This window comes from Poromitra crassiceps, assembly GCF_964638095.1.
Source record: "Poromitra crassiceps genome assembly, chromosome: 23".
Classification (NCBI taxonomy): domain Eukaryota; kingdom Metazoa; phylum Chordata; class Actinopteri; order Beryciformes; family Melamphaidae; genus Poromitra; species Poromitra crassiceps.
The window spans coordinates 20,467,235-20,482,234 of NC_139639.1; the positions used below are offsets into that span (position 1 = coordinate 20,467,235).

The 15,000-nt window shown below is 46.9% G+C and overlaps 1 protein-coding gene across 1 annotated transcript in view; it reads left to right on the forward strand.

The window, feature by feature from the left end:
* The window catches only part of LOC310796826 (glypican-5-like), a gene marked incomplete at its 3' end in the record, with an annotated part of 74,925 nt that overhangs the window by 23,119 nt on the left and 36,806 nt on the right, over positions 1 to 15,000 (forward strand). Inside the window, exon 3 of the mRNA XM_083659058.1 lies at positions 13,042 to 13,745. Coding sequence (XP_083515184.1) covers positions 13,042 to 13,745 — 704 coding nt within the window. The remainder of the gene's footprint in view (positions 1 to 13,041; positions 13,746 to 15,000) is intronic.

A 15,000-nucleotide genomic window follows, 5' to 3' on the forward strand; every position in this document is an offset into this window, starting at 1 on the left:
CTGACTCTCTGGGGGTGGAGCCTGAGTCTCTGGGGGTGGAGCCTGCCTGCGTCTGTCGCAGACTTTCTAACGAGGAAAGAGGATAAGAAACCATTATTTGTATGGCTGCCAGTGTGCCCTGGCCCATTATCAGTAGCCATTGACAGTGACACCATTGTCATGTAGTCAGAAGTCATCACCTTACTTGTGGAAATGTCATACTTATGATTATTGTTTGAAGTACACCAAATATCTCCAGGGGGGGGGGCAAATGGCTTGTGTGTGTATGACACTGTGTCCTGCTCCTTAGCGCCAGATTACCAGAAGAGACTACATGATTCATACATCCATAAACAGAAGAATGATGGGGGCCACTGTGGCCTTGTGGCCCCCTTGATGCTCCGGGCCAGAGGTGCTGTCCATCAGTCTGTCAGCAGGCCACCCCCAGACTGGCCCTCCATATCGCCCCTGTATGGTATGAGCCATTTGACCAGCCCTCCCCTCTCAGCCCCTGTGCTCGATCTCCTCTGTCCCTGTCCTTCTCTCACCCGCTCCTCTCACCCTGCCCTCCATCAGCTTTCTCCCCCTCTTTGGCCCGAGCGGAGAGCAACGATACCCCCCCCCCCCTTCCTCCCACTCCCCTCCTCCTCATCGCCCCGCGTTCACCCCAGTAGAGTCCAATACACCCCCGATGCCCCTAGCTGGCATCTGCGGAATTGTTTATGTTGGAGAGTTTTGATATAGCTGGGCTGCCATCTTAATTACTGGAATGCTGATGGAGAGATGGCGAGCTTGTCTCCCCCGCCCCCTCCTCCTCCTCCTCCTCCTCCGCCACCTCTTCCCGTCCGCACTCTCGAGCTCCCACTTATCCCACCTGTTAGCCGCCTGACAGGACAAGACAGGCAGATTGGGACAGGCGGTAGACAGTATCTGTTCTGTGTGTGCACACACACACACACACAGACACACACACACACACACACACACACACACACACACACGTGTGCATGCATACTGTATATATGTAGGGATTCAAGGGGGGGGGCTGTGTCTCCCTAGTGCTTGCAGGTCAACTTTGTGTAAGCAGACTGTCTGTGCCTGTGCAGACAGGTCTGAGTCATGCTCCCGCTTTAGACATCATATGCTGTTTTGTCATGCAAGTATGACAGCTCAACAAATTTATTTATCGGCCTATTAATAGCCTATTACCTTCAAGCTGTTTGCTGAAAGGTTAGAGGTAGGGAGATTGTATGACATTGCAGCTCTCGTCTGTAACCCAAGCCGACGAGCGCTGGGCGAGAGATGGCTCTATGTATTTCTGCTAATTAAAACAAGGATATGTAATCCACACACATGTCACTATGTCACATAGCTGTATGGTGACCTGTGAAACCCAAGCCTATGGCAGGATTAAAATGCTTTGCCTGGGAAGACGGTTGGTCAGGTCCAGTCAGGGCCGATCGCTAAGCTAGGAATGGCCCACGGCTTGGTGGTATGAGAACAGTGTCTCCTACCTCATTATCGCAATATTACTGCATCTCCAATCACGCGGCGCGCACACACGCACTCACAGGCTCACATGCGCATACAGTACTTAAAAATACCAACATACGTAGGCTATATGCTAGCGAGCACATAGAATACAATCACACGTGTACATCTAGTAATAATCACCCAGTAACAGTGACGTCTTTTCACTAAACAGGCTTTTAACCATAATTTGATGCACAAATGCACAAACAACATATTATCTAAGTCAAACTAATACAATTAAAATTAAATAATAACAATAATACTATTTATAAATTTTATATTTATATTATTTTAGTTATTTTTTAATAAATATCTCCACTACTACTACTATACTTCTACGACGATGACAACGACGACTACTACTACTAATATGATAATAATAATAATAATATCAATAATGATTTTATAATGTGCTTTTCTCACAACCAAAGCAGGATGGAGATTTATATATCTCACCCCCCACCCCCCCCCCCTCCCCCTCTGGTGCCACGTATCTAGGTTGAGTTGTGCCAGCTTTGATGCCCTGGCAAGGCAAGGCAGCTTTATTTGTATAGCACATTTCATACACTGGGGCAATTCACAGTGCTTTACCGAGTAATAAGATACACTAAAAGTAAAAGATTTACAATTCAAAAGTGCAAAAGTACAGACAGAGATACAAAAGATAAAACACTTACAAAGTAAACTAGTGCAGTTCAAATCAAGTAAAATAGAAAGATAAAAGAACACAACAAGTACTCCCACTTTTAGATGCACAATGTGAGGGAAGGGAACCCATATGTTTTTCTTTAATGTTCTTATCCCCTGTCCTTCCTGATTCGACTCTTGATCTGATATTGTGGTCAGATCTCACTGCCTAAAGCTTGTTTTATGGCTCATTTCCACCACATTTTACAGCCCTGCACAGCTCGTCACCACTCGGCTCTACTTGTTTCGACCCGATGGATGTTTTGCTTCCACCGCTGCTCGATCTGCCCCCGCCCACCCCCGCCCACAACTGGTCGTCATAGCGACCGCATATCTGCCCTCCGCCCATAGCCGAAGTAGGCTATAACATATAACGTTAAAATTAAATCCATACACAGAACTTTTAAACTGTTTATGAAATACTGGTGCCTCTAAATGACCTACAGTGTACATGGGCAAATGTGGCAATTGGCCAGGAGAATGGATATCACTTTGTTGTTAGTCAAACTCACATGCATGCGCTGCGCGTTGGACGAGGGTTGCGCTACAGGGAGAAGTGAAGCCTCTACCCCGGCGGCCTCCTACCAGACTGATGGAAATAACATAACAGAAGAGAAGGTAAGCCCCACTAAACTGGTATGCAGCATTGACAGTCAGTAGATAGAGTAAACACGATTCTGCCTGACCAATCAGTCGTCTACAGTGTTTTGACGTCACGGTATGGTACCGGGTCCACAGCGCTAGAACCTCAACATTATACTCGCTGTGCCTCCCACCGTGTACCTGAAGATTTTTCTCACAGCGCGACCTCCGCACGACTTCTCTCCAAACATGGACGCTTTCGAGCCACTGAGCCCTGACCACTGAGCTGTGTTTTCACCACATTTCTTGACCCATGTGGTAGGCTAAACTTTGATTTGCAACTGTTCGTTTTTAGTCATTTCTCCAAGTAAATGTGTTGTGTTGAGAGAGATTAAAAGCAGCACAGAGTAGGCTATCAGGGCTGAGAACTGAAACGGCTATTCAGTAAAAACAAGTTTGGCGATTCATTCATGTGCTGATGTACGGTCGTTTGAGAGTGAAAGCGCACTCAGTACTGCACATAATAGCGTTTCATTGCGACTTTTCACGGGCTGTTCTCACTATTACCATTGTACAATGTAACATGCTGATCACTTGGCTGATCACTTCTGAGTATAAAAGCATCTGCCCCAGCGCGAGGTCAGCACGTGACTCGCGGAGCTTCGCCTCGCGGAGCCTAGCTCGAGTATAATGAGCCCTTTAGGCAGACGAGAAAGCTTCTCCTCTTGGTCAAAAACCTCACCATCCACAGATGGATGAGAATGACACAGGGTAAAGCTCTGTCCCCCACATACTGTAGTGTTCACTCATGTGCAAGCAAGCATTACCTGGACAAGACAAATGAAAATTCTTACTTGCCTGTGTCAGCTCTGTTGGGATCCTGAACAGAAACAGTTAAAATGAAGGCCATTTCAAAGCTAAGCTGAAAAGATACAGTTTTTCTTTTAGCCATTACAGGGTAGAGTAGGCAGTGTAAAATAGGAACGTTTTTTTAGCTGGCAGTAGAAACCCTCTCTGACAATGCTGCTCAGATAGACACACGCGCACGCACACGCGCACACACACGCGCACGCACACACACACACACACACACACACACACACACACACACACACACACACACACACACACACACACACACACACACACACACACACACACACACATCTCGCTCCCAAAGGGGAAGTAACACAGAGATAGCGCACACTGACTGGGTAGCATAGTAGAGGAGAAACACTATAGTTGTGGCTGAAATCATGGAACTGCCACTGTGCATATTTTTACCCATTAATTATGGTGGCAGCAGCGCCGCAGTGACACTTCAGATGTGATTGCAGCAGAAAAGCAGCGGGTTGCCATGCAGAATGTAAAGTGTAATTGCAGTAGAAAAGCAGCAGGTTGCCATGCAGAATGTAAAGTGTAATTGCAGCAGAAAAGCAGCGGGTTGCCACGCAGAATGTAAAGTGTAATTGCAGTAGAAAAGCAGCAGGTTGCCATGCAGAATGTAAAGTGTAATTGCAGTAGAAAAGCAGCAGGTTGCCATGCAGAATGTAAAGTGTAATTGCAGCAGAAAAGCAGCGGGTTGCCATGCAGAATGTAAAGTGTAATTGCAGTAGAAAAGCAGCAGGTTGCCATGCAGAATGTAAAGTGTAATTGCAGTAGAAAAGCAGCGGGTTGCCATGCAGAATGTAAAGTGTAATTGCAGTAGAAAAGCAGCAGGTTGCCATGCAGAATGTAAAGTGTAATTGCAGTAGAAAAGCAGCGGGTTGCCATGCAGAATGTAAAGTGTAATTGCAGCAGAAAAGCAGCAGGTTGCCATGCAGAATGTAAAGTGTAATTGCAGTAGAAAAGCAGCGGGTTGCCATGCAGAATGTAAAGTGTAATTGCCGCAGAAAAGCAGCAGGTTGCCATGCAGAATGTAAAGTGTAATTGCAGTATAAAAGCAGCAGGTTGCCATGCAGAATGTAAAGTGTAATTGCAGCAGAAAAGCAGCAGGTTGCCATGCAGAATGTAAAGTGTAATTGCAGTAGAAAAGCAACGGGTTGCCATGCAGATTGTAAAGTGTAATTGCAGCAGAAAAGCAGCAGGTTGCCATGCAGAATGTAAAGTGTAATTGCAGTAGAAAAGCAGCGGGTTGCCATGCAGAATGTAAAGTGTAATTGCAGCAGAAAAGCAGCAGGTTGCCATGCAGAATGTAAAGTGTAATTGCGGCACAAAAGCAGCGGGTTGCCATGCAGAATGTAAAGTGTAATTGCAGCAGAAAAGCAGCGGGTTGCCATGCAGAATGTAAAGTGTAATTGCAGTAGAAAAGCAGCGGGTTGCCATGCAGAATGTAAAGTGTAATTGCAGTAGAAAAGCAGCAGGTTGCCATGCAGAATGTAAAGTGTAATTGCAGTAGAAAAGCAGCGGGTTGCCATGCAGAATGTAAAGTGTAATTGCGGATCAAAAGCAGCGGGTTGCCATGCAGAATGTAAAGTGTAATTGCAGTAGAAAAGCAGCGGGTTGCCATGCAGAATGTAAAGTGTAATTGCAGTAGAAAAGCAGCGGGCTGCCATGCAGAATGTAAAGTGTAATTGCAGTAGAAAAGCAGCGGGCTGCCATGCAGAATGTAAAGTGTAATTGCAGCAGAAAAGCAGCGGGTTGCCATGCAGAATGTAAAGTGTAATTGCAGTAGAAAAGCAGCGGGCTGCCATGCAGAATGTAAAGTGTAATTGCAGTAGAAAAGAAGCAGGTTGCCATGCAGAATGTAAAGTGTAATTGCAGTAGAAAAGCAGCGGGCTGCCATGCAGAATGTAAAGTGTAATTGCAGTAGAAAAGAAGCAGGTTGCCATGCAGAATGTAAAGTGTAATTGCAGTAGAAAAGAAGCAGGTTGCCATGCAGAATGTAAAGTGTAATTGCAGTAGAAAAGCAGCGGGTTGCCATGCAGAATGTAAAGTGTAATTGCAGTAGAAAAGCAGCGGGCTGCCATGCAGAATGTAAAGTGTAATTGCAGTAGAAAAGAAGCAGGTTGCCATGCAGAATGTAAAGTGTAATTGCAGTAGAAAAGCAGCAGGTTGCCATGCAGAATGTAAAGTGTAATTGCAGTAGAAAAGCAGCGGGTTGCCATGCAGAATGTAAAGTAGAAATAGCTCCTGATGATTAAAGCACAGTCATTTTCAGAGAGAGGCCTTGGCACGGCGCTGGTGGTAAGAGATTGTATAATGTCGCACCACGGTCATAAATACAAGCTCCGTTTAGGCTACTGCAGGACAGAGGCCTCTCCTGCATGGTCACTGCTGCTGGTTGGCTGTTTTATGCTTTTAATATCTTGTTTATTTCCACAGAGGAAGCATGTCTGATTTACCCTTGGAGAGCCGTAAACCTCAACAAATAAACATCCGGTCGAACCGTGCAGACAAAGCAGGCCCGCTCATTTGGGCCTTTGTAGAGAGACAATTATGTGTTTTGAATTTCAGAGTTTTAGGAACTTCCTTGCAAATTAAAGATAATTGCTTCACGCAAAATACCCTCAATCCAGACAGACTCCATTTCCCAGGAGGCGTAGTGGTGAGAGACTGTGACATGCTAATGATGCCACCCACGAGTCTGTGTGTGTGTGCGCGCCGCTGGAGTGTGATCAGATCCAGATCCAGAGCCAGTGGTCAGGAAGAACAATCAAACCAAACGGACTACAATATGATGCAATGGCAGTTAGGACTTAAGCAGTTATCTTTGGTTTCTTGTTTTTCCGTTCCTGACTCGTTTCCCGGTACTGGGATAATACTGGGTAATCCACAATGGTTGTTCTTGATTTATCGTGACGCGAGAAACCAGGCCCATCTGAGAGCGGAGGAGAGAGTGATACAGAACAGGGAGAGAGCGATGGCGAAAAATGTGTGAGAGAGAGAGTGGGAGAGAAGTAGTCTGTAGTTTGTCAGAGGGAGTGTGGAGAGGTGGAGAGCTGGACTCTTGTCCCAGTTCTGTATATCCAGAAGAAGGAAGTGTTTGAACTAATAGCTGTGCGGAGAGACAGGGAAGCTCGCCGGGCCCAGGGGCCAAATGAATCCAGATGTCAGAGCATGTTCACAAGGTGGAGTCCACTTGTACAGTAGTTGTTTTTCCTCCTTTCAGAAGTTGGGTTGTTTCTTTTTATTCCATGTGTCCTGGCTCTCTCTCTCTCTCTCTCTCTCTCTCTCTCTCTCTCTCTCCACGTCTCCGTGTCACTCTCCTGGCAGATAAGAAATAACTATTTCATTCAACAAGTATGTCTTCAGGGTGTAATGATCCTGTCGTAAACTAAACGCTTTGTAAAATGTGCACCCAGTGTCCGATGATGATGCTCTGGAGAAGTGTAATAATGAAATGCCTTGTTGTTCACCTCTATCAGCACTCGCCTTGAGAAAACCTTGCTGTTTTATCTATTGGCTCTTTTCCACTGGCAATTTTGCCCAGGTTGGTTTCCTTTCCCATTATCAGTTTTATCACACCATGGACCTAACTGACATCTCACCAACCACCGCCAACCCTCCTCCCCCTCTAACAGCTGTGTTGCGAGCATAGAGACAGTCTGTGTCTCGTCATAGACGCTGGGGTAGCTGGCTGGGGGCGTGGTCAGGGTGGGGTAAATGCCCCTGTTCTCCCCCTTCAGCATAATTAGCATTTTCAAGTTTAGTTTCTCTCCTGTGTTTCGCTTTGTACTTTCAGATATCTGCTTTATTTTTGCGAGTTTCCCGATCGCTGTCAGCCTTATCAGAGCTGGGATATGTTACTCCTGAGCTGATAATAACATTTCCTGCTGCTGCTGCTTCATATTGAAGCTTTCCATTGACAAACTAACGGAAGGTCTTTTATTGTGAAGAACTTATAGGAAATGCAAATGTTTACCCACCCTTTTAGCCACAACTTTTAACCATTAGTGACTAGTCAATGCCGATGCTACCGCTGCTTTGCGACTCAGGACGAGCGCGCCATCAGCTAAAGACACACCTTCAAGCCGGTAGCCCTGTAGTAATGGAAATGTAAATCTCAGCCTCCGCTCACCGGGCCGGCCACGCCTGTTGGCGCTGTGCCAGGCCAGGCCGGATGGTTGAATGGAAGAGAATAATGTGCAGTAGATCATCATTGTTTCACACTACTGTGACTCTCCAATGTCATGTAGAAACTATTGCCTAAGCTACACATCAAACTGTTTGATTGGAAAGATCAACTTTTCTCACCCCTCCAATATGGCTTTTTTGGGAGTTCCAATTTGTTCTTTGTTAGCTTAAATAATTACTGTATGTGGTGTGTGTGTGTGTGTGTGTGTGTGTGTGTGTGTGTGTGTGTGTGTGTGTGTGTGTGTGTGTGTGTGTGTGTGTGTGTGTGTGTGTGTGTGTGTGTGTGTGTGTGTGTGTGTTAGAGAGAGAGAGAGTAGACAGAAGTAAGACTATGTTGTGGTGTTTCTGAGCATGGTAATTTTATAATAACATTGTGTGATATTGTGTAACCCAAGGCCTATGGGCACATTCTGTGGCTGAGAGTCCTGTGGCTACTGAGCCTTGTGGCCTGGCTGGCTGGCAAGCGGGCGGACCTCACACCAGGCCCGAGTCCACCACTCCTTAGATGTCCTGCTACACTGGAACTCCAACTGTAATGTTGCAGACTGTCTCTCTGTCTGACTGTGTTTTCACTGTAATGTTGCAGACTGTCTCTCTGTCTGACTGTGTTTTCACTGTAACATTGCAGACTGTCTCTCTGTCCGACTGTGTTTTCACTGTAATGTTGCAGACTGTCTCTCTGTCTGACTGTGTTTTCACTGTAATGTTGCAGACTGTCTCTCTGTCTGACTGTGTTTTCACTGTAACATTGCAGACTGTCTCTCTGTCTGACTGTGTTTTCACTGTAACATTGCAGACTGTCTCTCTGTCTGACTGTGTTTTCACTGTAACATTGCAGACTGTCTCTCTGTCTGACTGTGTTTTCACTGTAACATTGCAGACTGTCTCTCTGTCTGACTGTGTTTTCACTGTAACATTGCAGCCTGTCTCTCTGTCTGACTGTGTTTTCACTGTAACGTTGCAGACTGTCTCTCTGTCCGACTGTGTTTTCACTGTAACATTGCAGACTGTCTCTCTGTCTGACTGTGTTTTCACTGTAACATTGCAGACTGTCTCTCTGTCCGACTGTGTTTTCACTGTAACGTTGCAGACTGTCTCTCTGTCTGACTGTGTTTTCACTGTAACATTGCAGCCTGTCTCTCTGTCTGACTGTGTTTTCACTGTAACGTTGCAGACTGTCTCTCTGTCCGACTGTGTTTTCACTGTAACATTGCAGACTGTCTCTCTGTCTGACTGTGTTTTCACTGTAACATTGCAGACTGTCTCTCTGTCTGACTGTGTTTTCACTGTAACGTTGCAGACTTTCTCTCTGTCTGACTGTGTTTTCACTGTAACGTTGCAGACTGTCTCTCTGTCTGACTGTGTTTTCACTGTAACGTTGCAGACTGTCTCTCTTTCTGACTGTGTTTTCACTGTAACGTTGCAGACTGTCTCTCTGTCTGACTGTGTTTTCACTGTAACATTGCAGACTGTCTCTCTGTCTGACTGTGTTTTCACTGTAACGTTGCAGACTGTCTCTCTGTCTGACTGTGTTTTCACTGTAACGTTGCAGACTGTCTCTCTGTCCGACTGTGTTTTCACTGTAACATTGCAGACTGTCTCTCTGTCCGACTGTGTTTTCACTGTAACGTTGCAGACTGTCTCTCTGTCTGACTGTGTTTTCACTGTAACATTGCAGACTGTCTCTCTGTCTGACTGTGTTTTCACTGTAACGTTGCAATGCAGACTGTCTCTCTGACTGTGTTTTCACTGTAACGTTGCAGACTGTCTCTCTGTCTGACTGTGTTTTCACTGTAACGTTGCAGACTATCTCTCTCTGTCTGACTGTGTTTTCACTGTAACATTGCAGCCTGTCTCTGTCTGACTGTGTTTTCACTGTAACATTGCAGACTGTCTCTCTGTCTGACTGTGTTTTCACTGTAACGTTGCAGACTGTCTCTCTGTCTGACTGTGTTTTCACTGTAACATTGCAGACTGTCTCTCTGTCTGACTGTGTTTTCACTGTAACATTGCAGACTGTCTCTCTGTCCGACTGTGTTTTCACTGTAACGTTGCAGACTATCTCTCTCTGTCTGACTGTGTTTTCACTGTAACGTTGCAGACTGTCTCTCTGTCTGACTGTGTTTTCACTGTAACATTGCAGACTGTCTCTCTGTCTGACTGTGTTTTCACTGTAACGTTGCAGACTGTCTCTCTGTCTGACTGTGTTTTCACTGTAACATTGCAGACTGTCTCTCTGTCTGACTGTGTTTTCACTGTAACATTGCAGACTGTCTCTCTGTCTGACTGTGTTTTCACTGTAACGTTGCAGACTGTCTCTCTGTCTGACTGTGTTTTCACTGTAACATTGCAGACTGTCTGTCTGTCTGACTGTGTTTTCACTGTAACGTTGCAGACTGTCTCTCTGTCTGACTGTGTTTTCACTGTAACGTTGCAGACTGTCTCTCTGTCTGACTGTGTTTTCACTGTAACATTGCAGACTGTCTCTCTGTCTGACTGTGTTTTCACTGTAACATTGCAGACTGTCTCTCTGCTGGCTGTGTTTTCACTGTAACATTGCAGACTGTCTCTCTGTCTGACTGTGTTTTCACTGTAACGTTGCAGACTGTCTCTCTGTCTGACTGTGTTTTCACTGTAATGTTGCAGACTGTCTCTCTGTCTGACTGTGTTTTCACTCTAACGTTGCAGACTGTCTCTCTGTCTGACTGTGTTTTCACTGTAACGTTGCAGACTGTCTCTCTGTCTGACTGTGTTTTCACTGTAATGTTGCAGACTGTCTCTCTGTCTGACTGTGTTTCCACTGCTTCTCATTGTGCCTGTATGGGCCTGTGAGTTGAGTTGGAGGCCCTCTCTCTCTGGATGTCTGCCTGCTGTCTGCTGAAAGCTGAGCTTTGTCACCCTTGCCCTTAATAATCCCTAACAACCCGTTAATTCTCACGTCTGTCTACTTAATGTCTGCTCTTAATGTCACGCTCTTCAAAACCCGTTGAATAAGCAGCACCTTTCAGTTTTATGTGTGTTTAGGAGCTGACCGCGCTTCATGTCCACCGCCTTTTCTGCTGCGTTACGAATGAGTTCTGCCTTTTAGCGGCCGGCGGGGAGTCCCCGCGTGTCACAGACAGAGCTGATATTAGTTAGTGCAGCTGTTGGGGACGACATGACTGTTGTTGTCCTTGTGTCTGTCTGTGGGCCTAGGAGGGGCTGGACACACACACGCTGGACACACACACACACACACACACACACACACACACACACACACACACACACACACACAGAGTCATTTGGTAACAATCAATGTACAGAGATTTACTATGGGAAAGAAAGTGATGGATGAATTGTTTACATAATGCAATTCTAGAACTACTAACTCTGCAGCGTTTGATTAATAGCATGGCTTGCTATCTGTGAGCATAATGTGTGTGTGTGTGTGTGTGCGCGTGGGTGTGTGTGTGTGTGTGTGTGTGTGTGCGTGCGTGTACGTGTGCATGCGTGTGTGTGTGTGTGTGTGTGTGTGTGTGTATGCGCGTGTGTGTTTGTGTGGTGTTGGGCTGGCACCCCTCATTCTCCTGTCTCAATTTCTGTACAGTTGCTGCTGCTCCTCCATGTCCTGGCATGCTTTAGGGCTGACATCACAGCCCAGAGGAGAGCGTTGTGTCCAGGACACACACACAGACACTGACACACACACACATACATGCGCGCGCACGGGCACATGCATACATACACACACACACACACACACACACACACACACACACACACACACACACACACACACACACACACACACACACACACACACACACACACACACACACACACACACACACACACACACACACACACACACACACACACACACACACACACCCACACACACACACACACACACACACACACACACACACACACACACACACACACACACACACACACACACACACACACACAGACGCACACAGGGGAGATGTGAAGTGGGGGAGTAGCCAGACCTGGAATGGGACATGGTGGGACCAGACAGAATGTATGGAGCGTTGGGGAGGAGGGAGACGGTGGATAGGCAGTGACGGAGATGGGAGAGGGATAAACTGAGAGATGTTAGAGTCTGTAGCCAGGGAGATCACTGTCTGAGACTTGACATCTTTACTGTTCTTTTGTTATTCATGCTTGAATTACGATTTTCATATTTTTCAACTCGGGTCAAATATTCAGCGTTGGGGAGCCACCGCTACACAGTGCATGCGGTGGAAACAATAAAAGAGGGATAGATGATACTGGAAAATATGTCTCTATCTCTCTCTCTCTCTCTCTCTCTCTCTCTCTCTCTCTCTCCCTTTCTCCCTCTCTCCCTCTCTCTCTCTCTCCCTCTGCCTCTCTCTCTGTGTGTCTCTCTACTCTGTACTTGCTTTGGCGCGCGGTGGCACTTCACTGGCACCTACTGTACTAGTCAGCCTCTGACGTCACAGATCTCTCTACAGCCTTTTACTTGCTAACTGGGAAATCACATACGATCAGGTTGACAGCAACATTTTAATTTGTGCGTGTGTGTGTGTGTGTGCGCGTGCGTGCGTGTGTGTGTGTTGTTGGCGGATGGGTGGTTGCATGCCAGATATAAGTAATAGAATCTGGTGTTGGAGAATGCAAACTGATTGCAGTGATTGCTCATTTCAGGACACTTTTTTTAAAGTCAAGTGTACACACACACACGTCATGCTCTTTCCCCCTCTCTCTCTCTCTCATTCTCTCTCTCTCATTCTCTCTCTCTCTCTCTCTCTCTCTCTCTCTCTCTCTCTCTCTCTCTCTCTCTCTCGTCAGGCAGTGAGAATGTCTCCATAGGCCCACTCGTTAGGATGATGACTTCATACACAATGATATCCAACTGCTTTACAGGGAAATGTGACACTGGTTTTTCTACCCTACTTAGTGATACAGACAAGCCAAGCTTAGCTGGTTAGGACGGAGGGTGGGGATAGGGTGCCCTGTCAAGTATCATTTACCCTGTGACTGCTATATGGGGTTGCTTTTTCAACACTTAAGCCCACTTTACTGCAGAGTTCGTAGATCATGTTGTCGATGGTTTACAATATACCACTCTCATTTAAATGACTGACGTCTCTCTCTCTCCTTCTCTCACACACTCTCCCTCTCTCCCTCTCTCTCTCTCTCCCTCACTCCTTGCAGATACGTTCCAGTACCTCCTATCCTTCTCTCAGGGTCACCTGAGTTCGCTATTGGAGGGGACCTACTCGCCCCTGTCGCGCCGCGCCCTGCCCCACGTCAACCAGCTCTTCTCCTCTCTCTCCCTGCACCTCCGGGGGGCCAACGTCTCCGTGGAGGCGGCGGTCCACCGCTTCTTCGACAGCCTCTTCCCGCTGGTCTACACGCGGCTCGTCAACCCGGGCATGGAGGGCACGGGGGCGGAGGCCAGCGAGACGAGCGACTGCCTCCGCATGACCCGGCAGGACGTCAACCCCTTCGGGCTTCACCCGGCCGCCATGGCCCAGGAGCTGGCCTCGGCACTGGGCGCCGGGCGCCAGCTGGGCCTGGCCCTGGAGGAAGGCCTGGAGGTGATGAACGCCACGGAGCACGTGAGCCTGAGCAGGGAGTGCGTGCGGGGGCTGGTGAAGATGGTGTACTGCTCCCACTGCCGCGGCCTGACGCTGATCAAGCCGTGCGTGGGCTACTGCCTGAACGTGCTGCGAGGCTGCCTGGCCAGCGCGGCCGAGCTGGACCAGCCCTGGAGGAGGTACACCAGCCTGCTGGAGCAGCTGACCCACGCCGTGGCCGGGCACCACAGCCTGGAGCTCGCCCTGCTGGGGGTCAGGGGTCACGTCAACGAGGCCCTGCTGTACGCGCAGCTCCACGGGCCGCTTATCACCGCCACAGTGAGTACACACTGCTCCGCTGGTGGAACATGCAAAGACAACACTATCTTTATTATCGGAGAATGTTTGGCGAAGTTTAACGCAGTGATTTGAAATGTTTTCGTAGGAGCGCTTGTGGGCTACGAGTTATTTTTCCCACTAATGCCAACAAAGTACCCTGCACATTGTCTGATTGTGCAGTGTCGAAACTACTCTGCGAAAAATAAGGATTATATTCATTTATACAAATAGACGTGTTATTTTTAAATTCAGAGCCCAAGGTTACAGTTCCTTTTCAAAATGTGAGTTCCAAGAAAAAATTACATAAAATAAACCCAGCTCCCTCTAAAGTACAGGCTGATCTGAGCAGGCATGAAGCTACAGCAATTTTCCAAAATGGCAAAGGAAGCTAAAACATCCCCCAAGTTGTTTAGGTTCTGTTGGGGCATATTACAGATTTCTGTTTCACTATGATGAGAATGACTAGTGGATATATGGGATTCTATGAACTCGCATACTGTGAGTAGGACCATATGCCTAATGTTACACGGCTACATACGTCGGATGTTCACCGCATTAAGACAGTTTTATGAACAACTGCCAGACACAGTACTTAAAAACGGAATATACAGCCGTTAAATCTGCAGTGAAAATCGTGCTTTTGTTTTAATAGTTGATCTTGGATTTGTATTCCTTACGTTCACAGCAAACATTATGGTTAGACCATACTGAGTAAACAGAAAAGCCATTTACGCTTGGCAATTCCATTTCATTCTGCGTCAGCAAACGCTGCATGGCTGCAAAAACCGGAGAGCGCACCTCCAGAACACTCAACATTCAAGGTACATGTGTCAGATGTAATACACAACAAGGAGTAGCTGTTGCATGTCAGCCAGTTACTGTATTTGATACCATCTAAATGTTAGAAAAAAATAGAATACAGTTGTTATTCTCACTTCTTAAAAAAAGAAGAAGAACTTTCGTTATAGCGAAATCAAAAGGGGATGCATCCAAGTGGATGGGAGCCAGTGTGAGTCATAACACCAAGGAGCAGAAGGTGATTAGCAAGAGATTTATCTGGACAGCATCACAAGAACAAACTGAATTCCCGCTAGGTAGCATGTCAGCCAAACATCCCTACACTCCTCCCCCCCTCTCCCCCCCCCCCTCTCCCCTCTCCTCAGTTACAGACATGCTTCCCTACACTTCTATACGGTGCACGGGCTAATTCCCCGCTGTTGAACGAGTCTATAAGAGCACTTGTAAATGTGTCTCC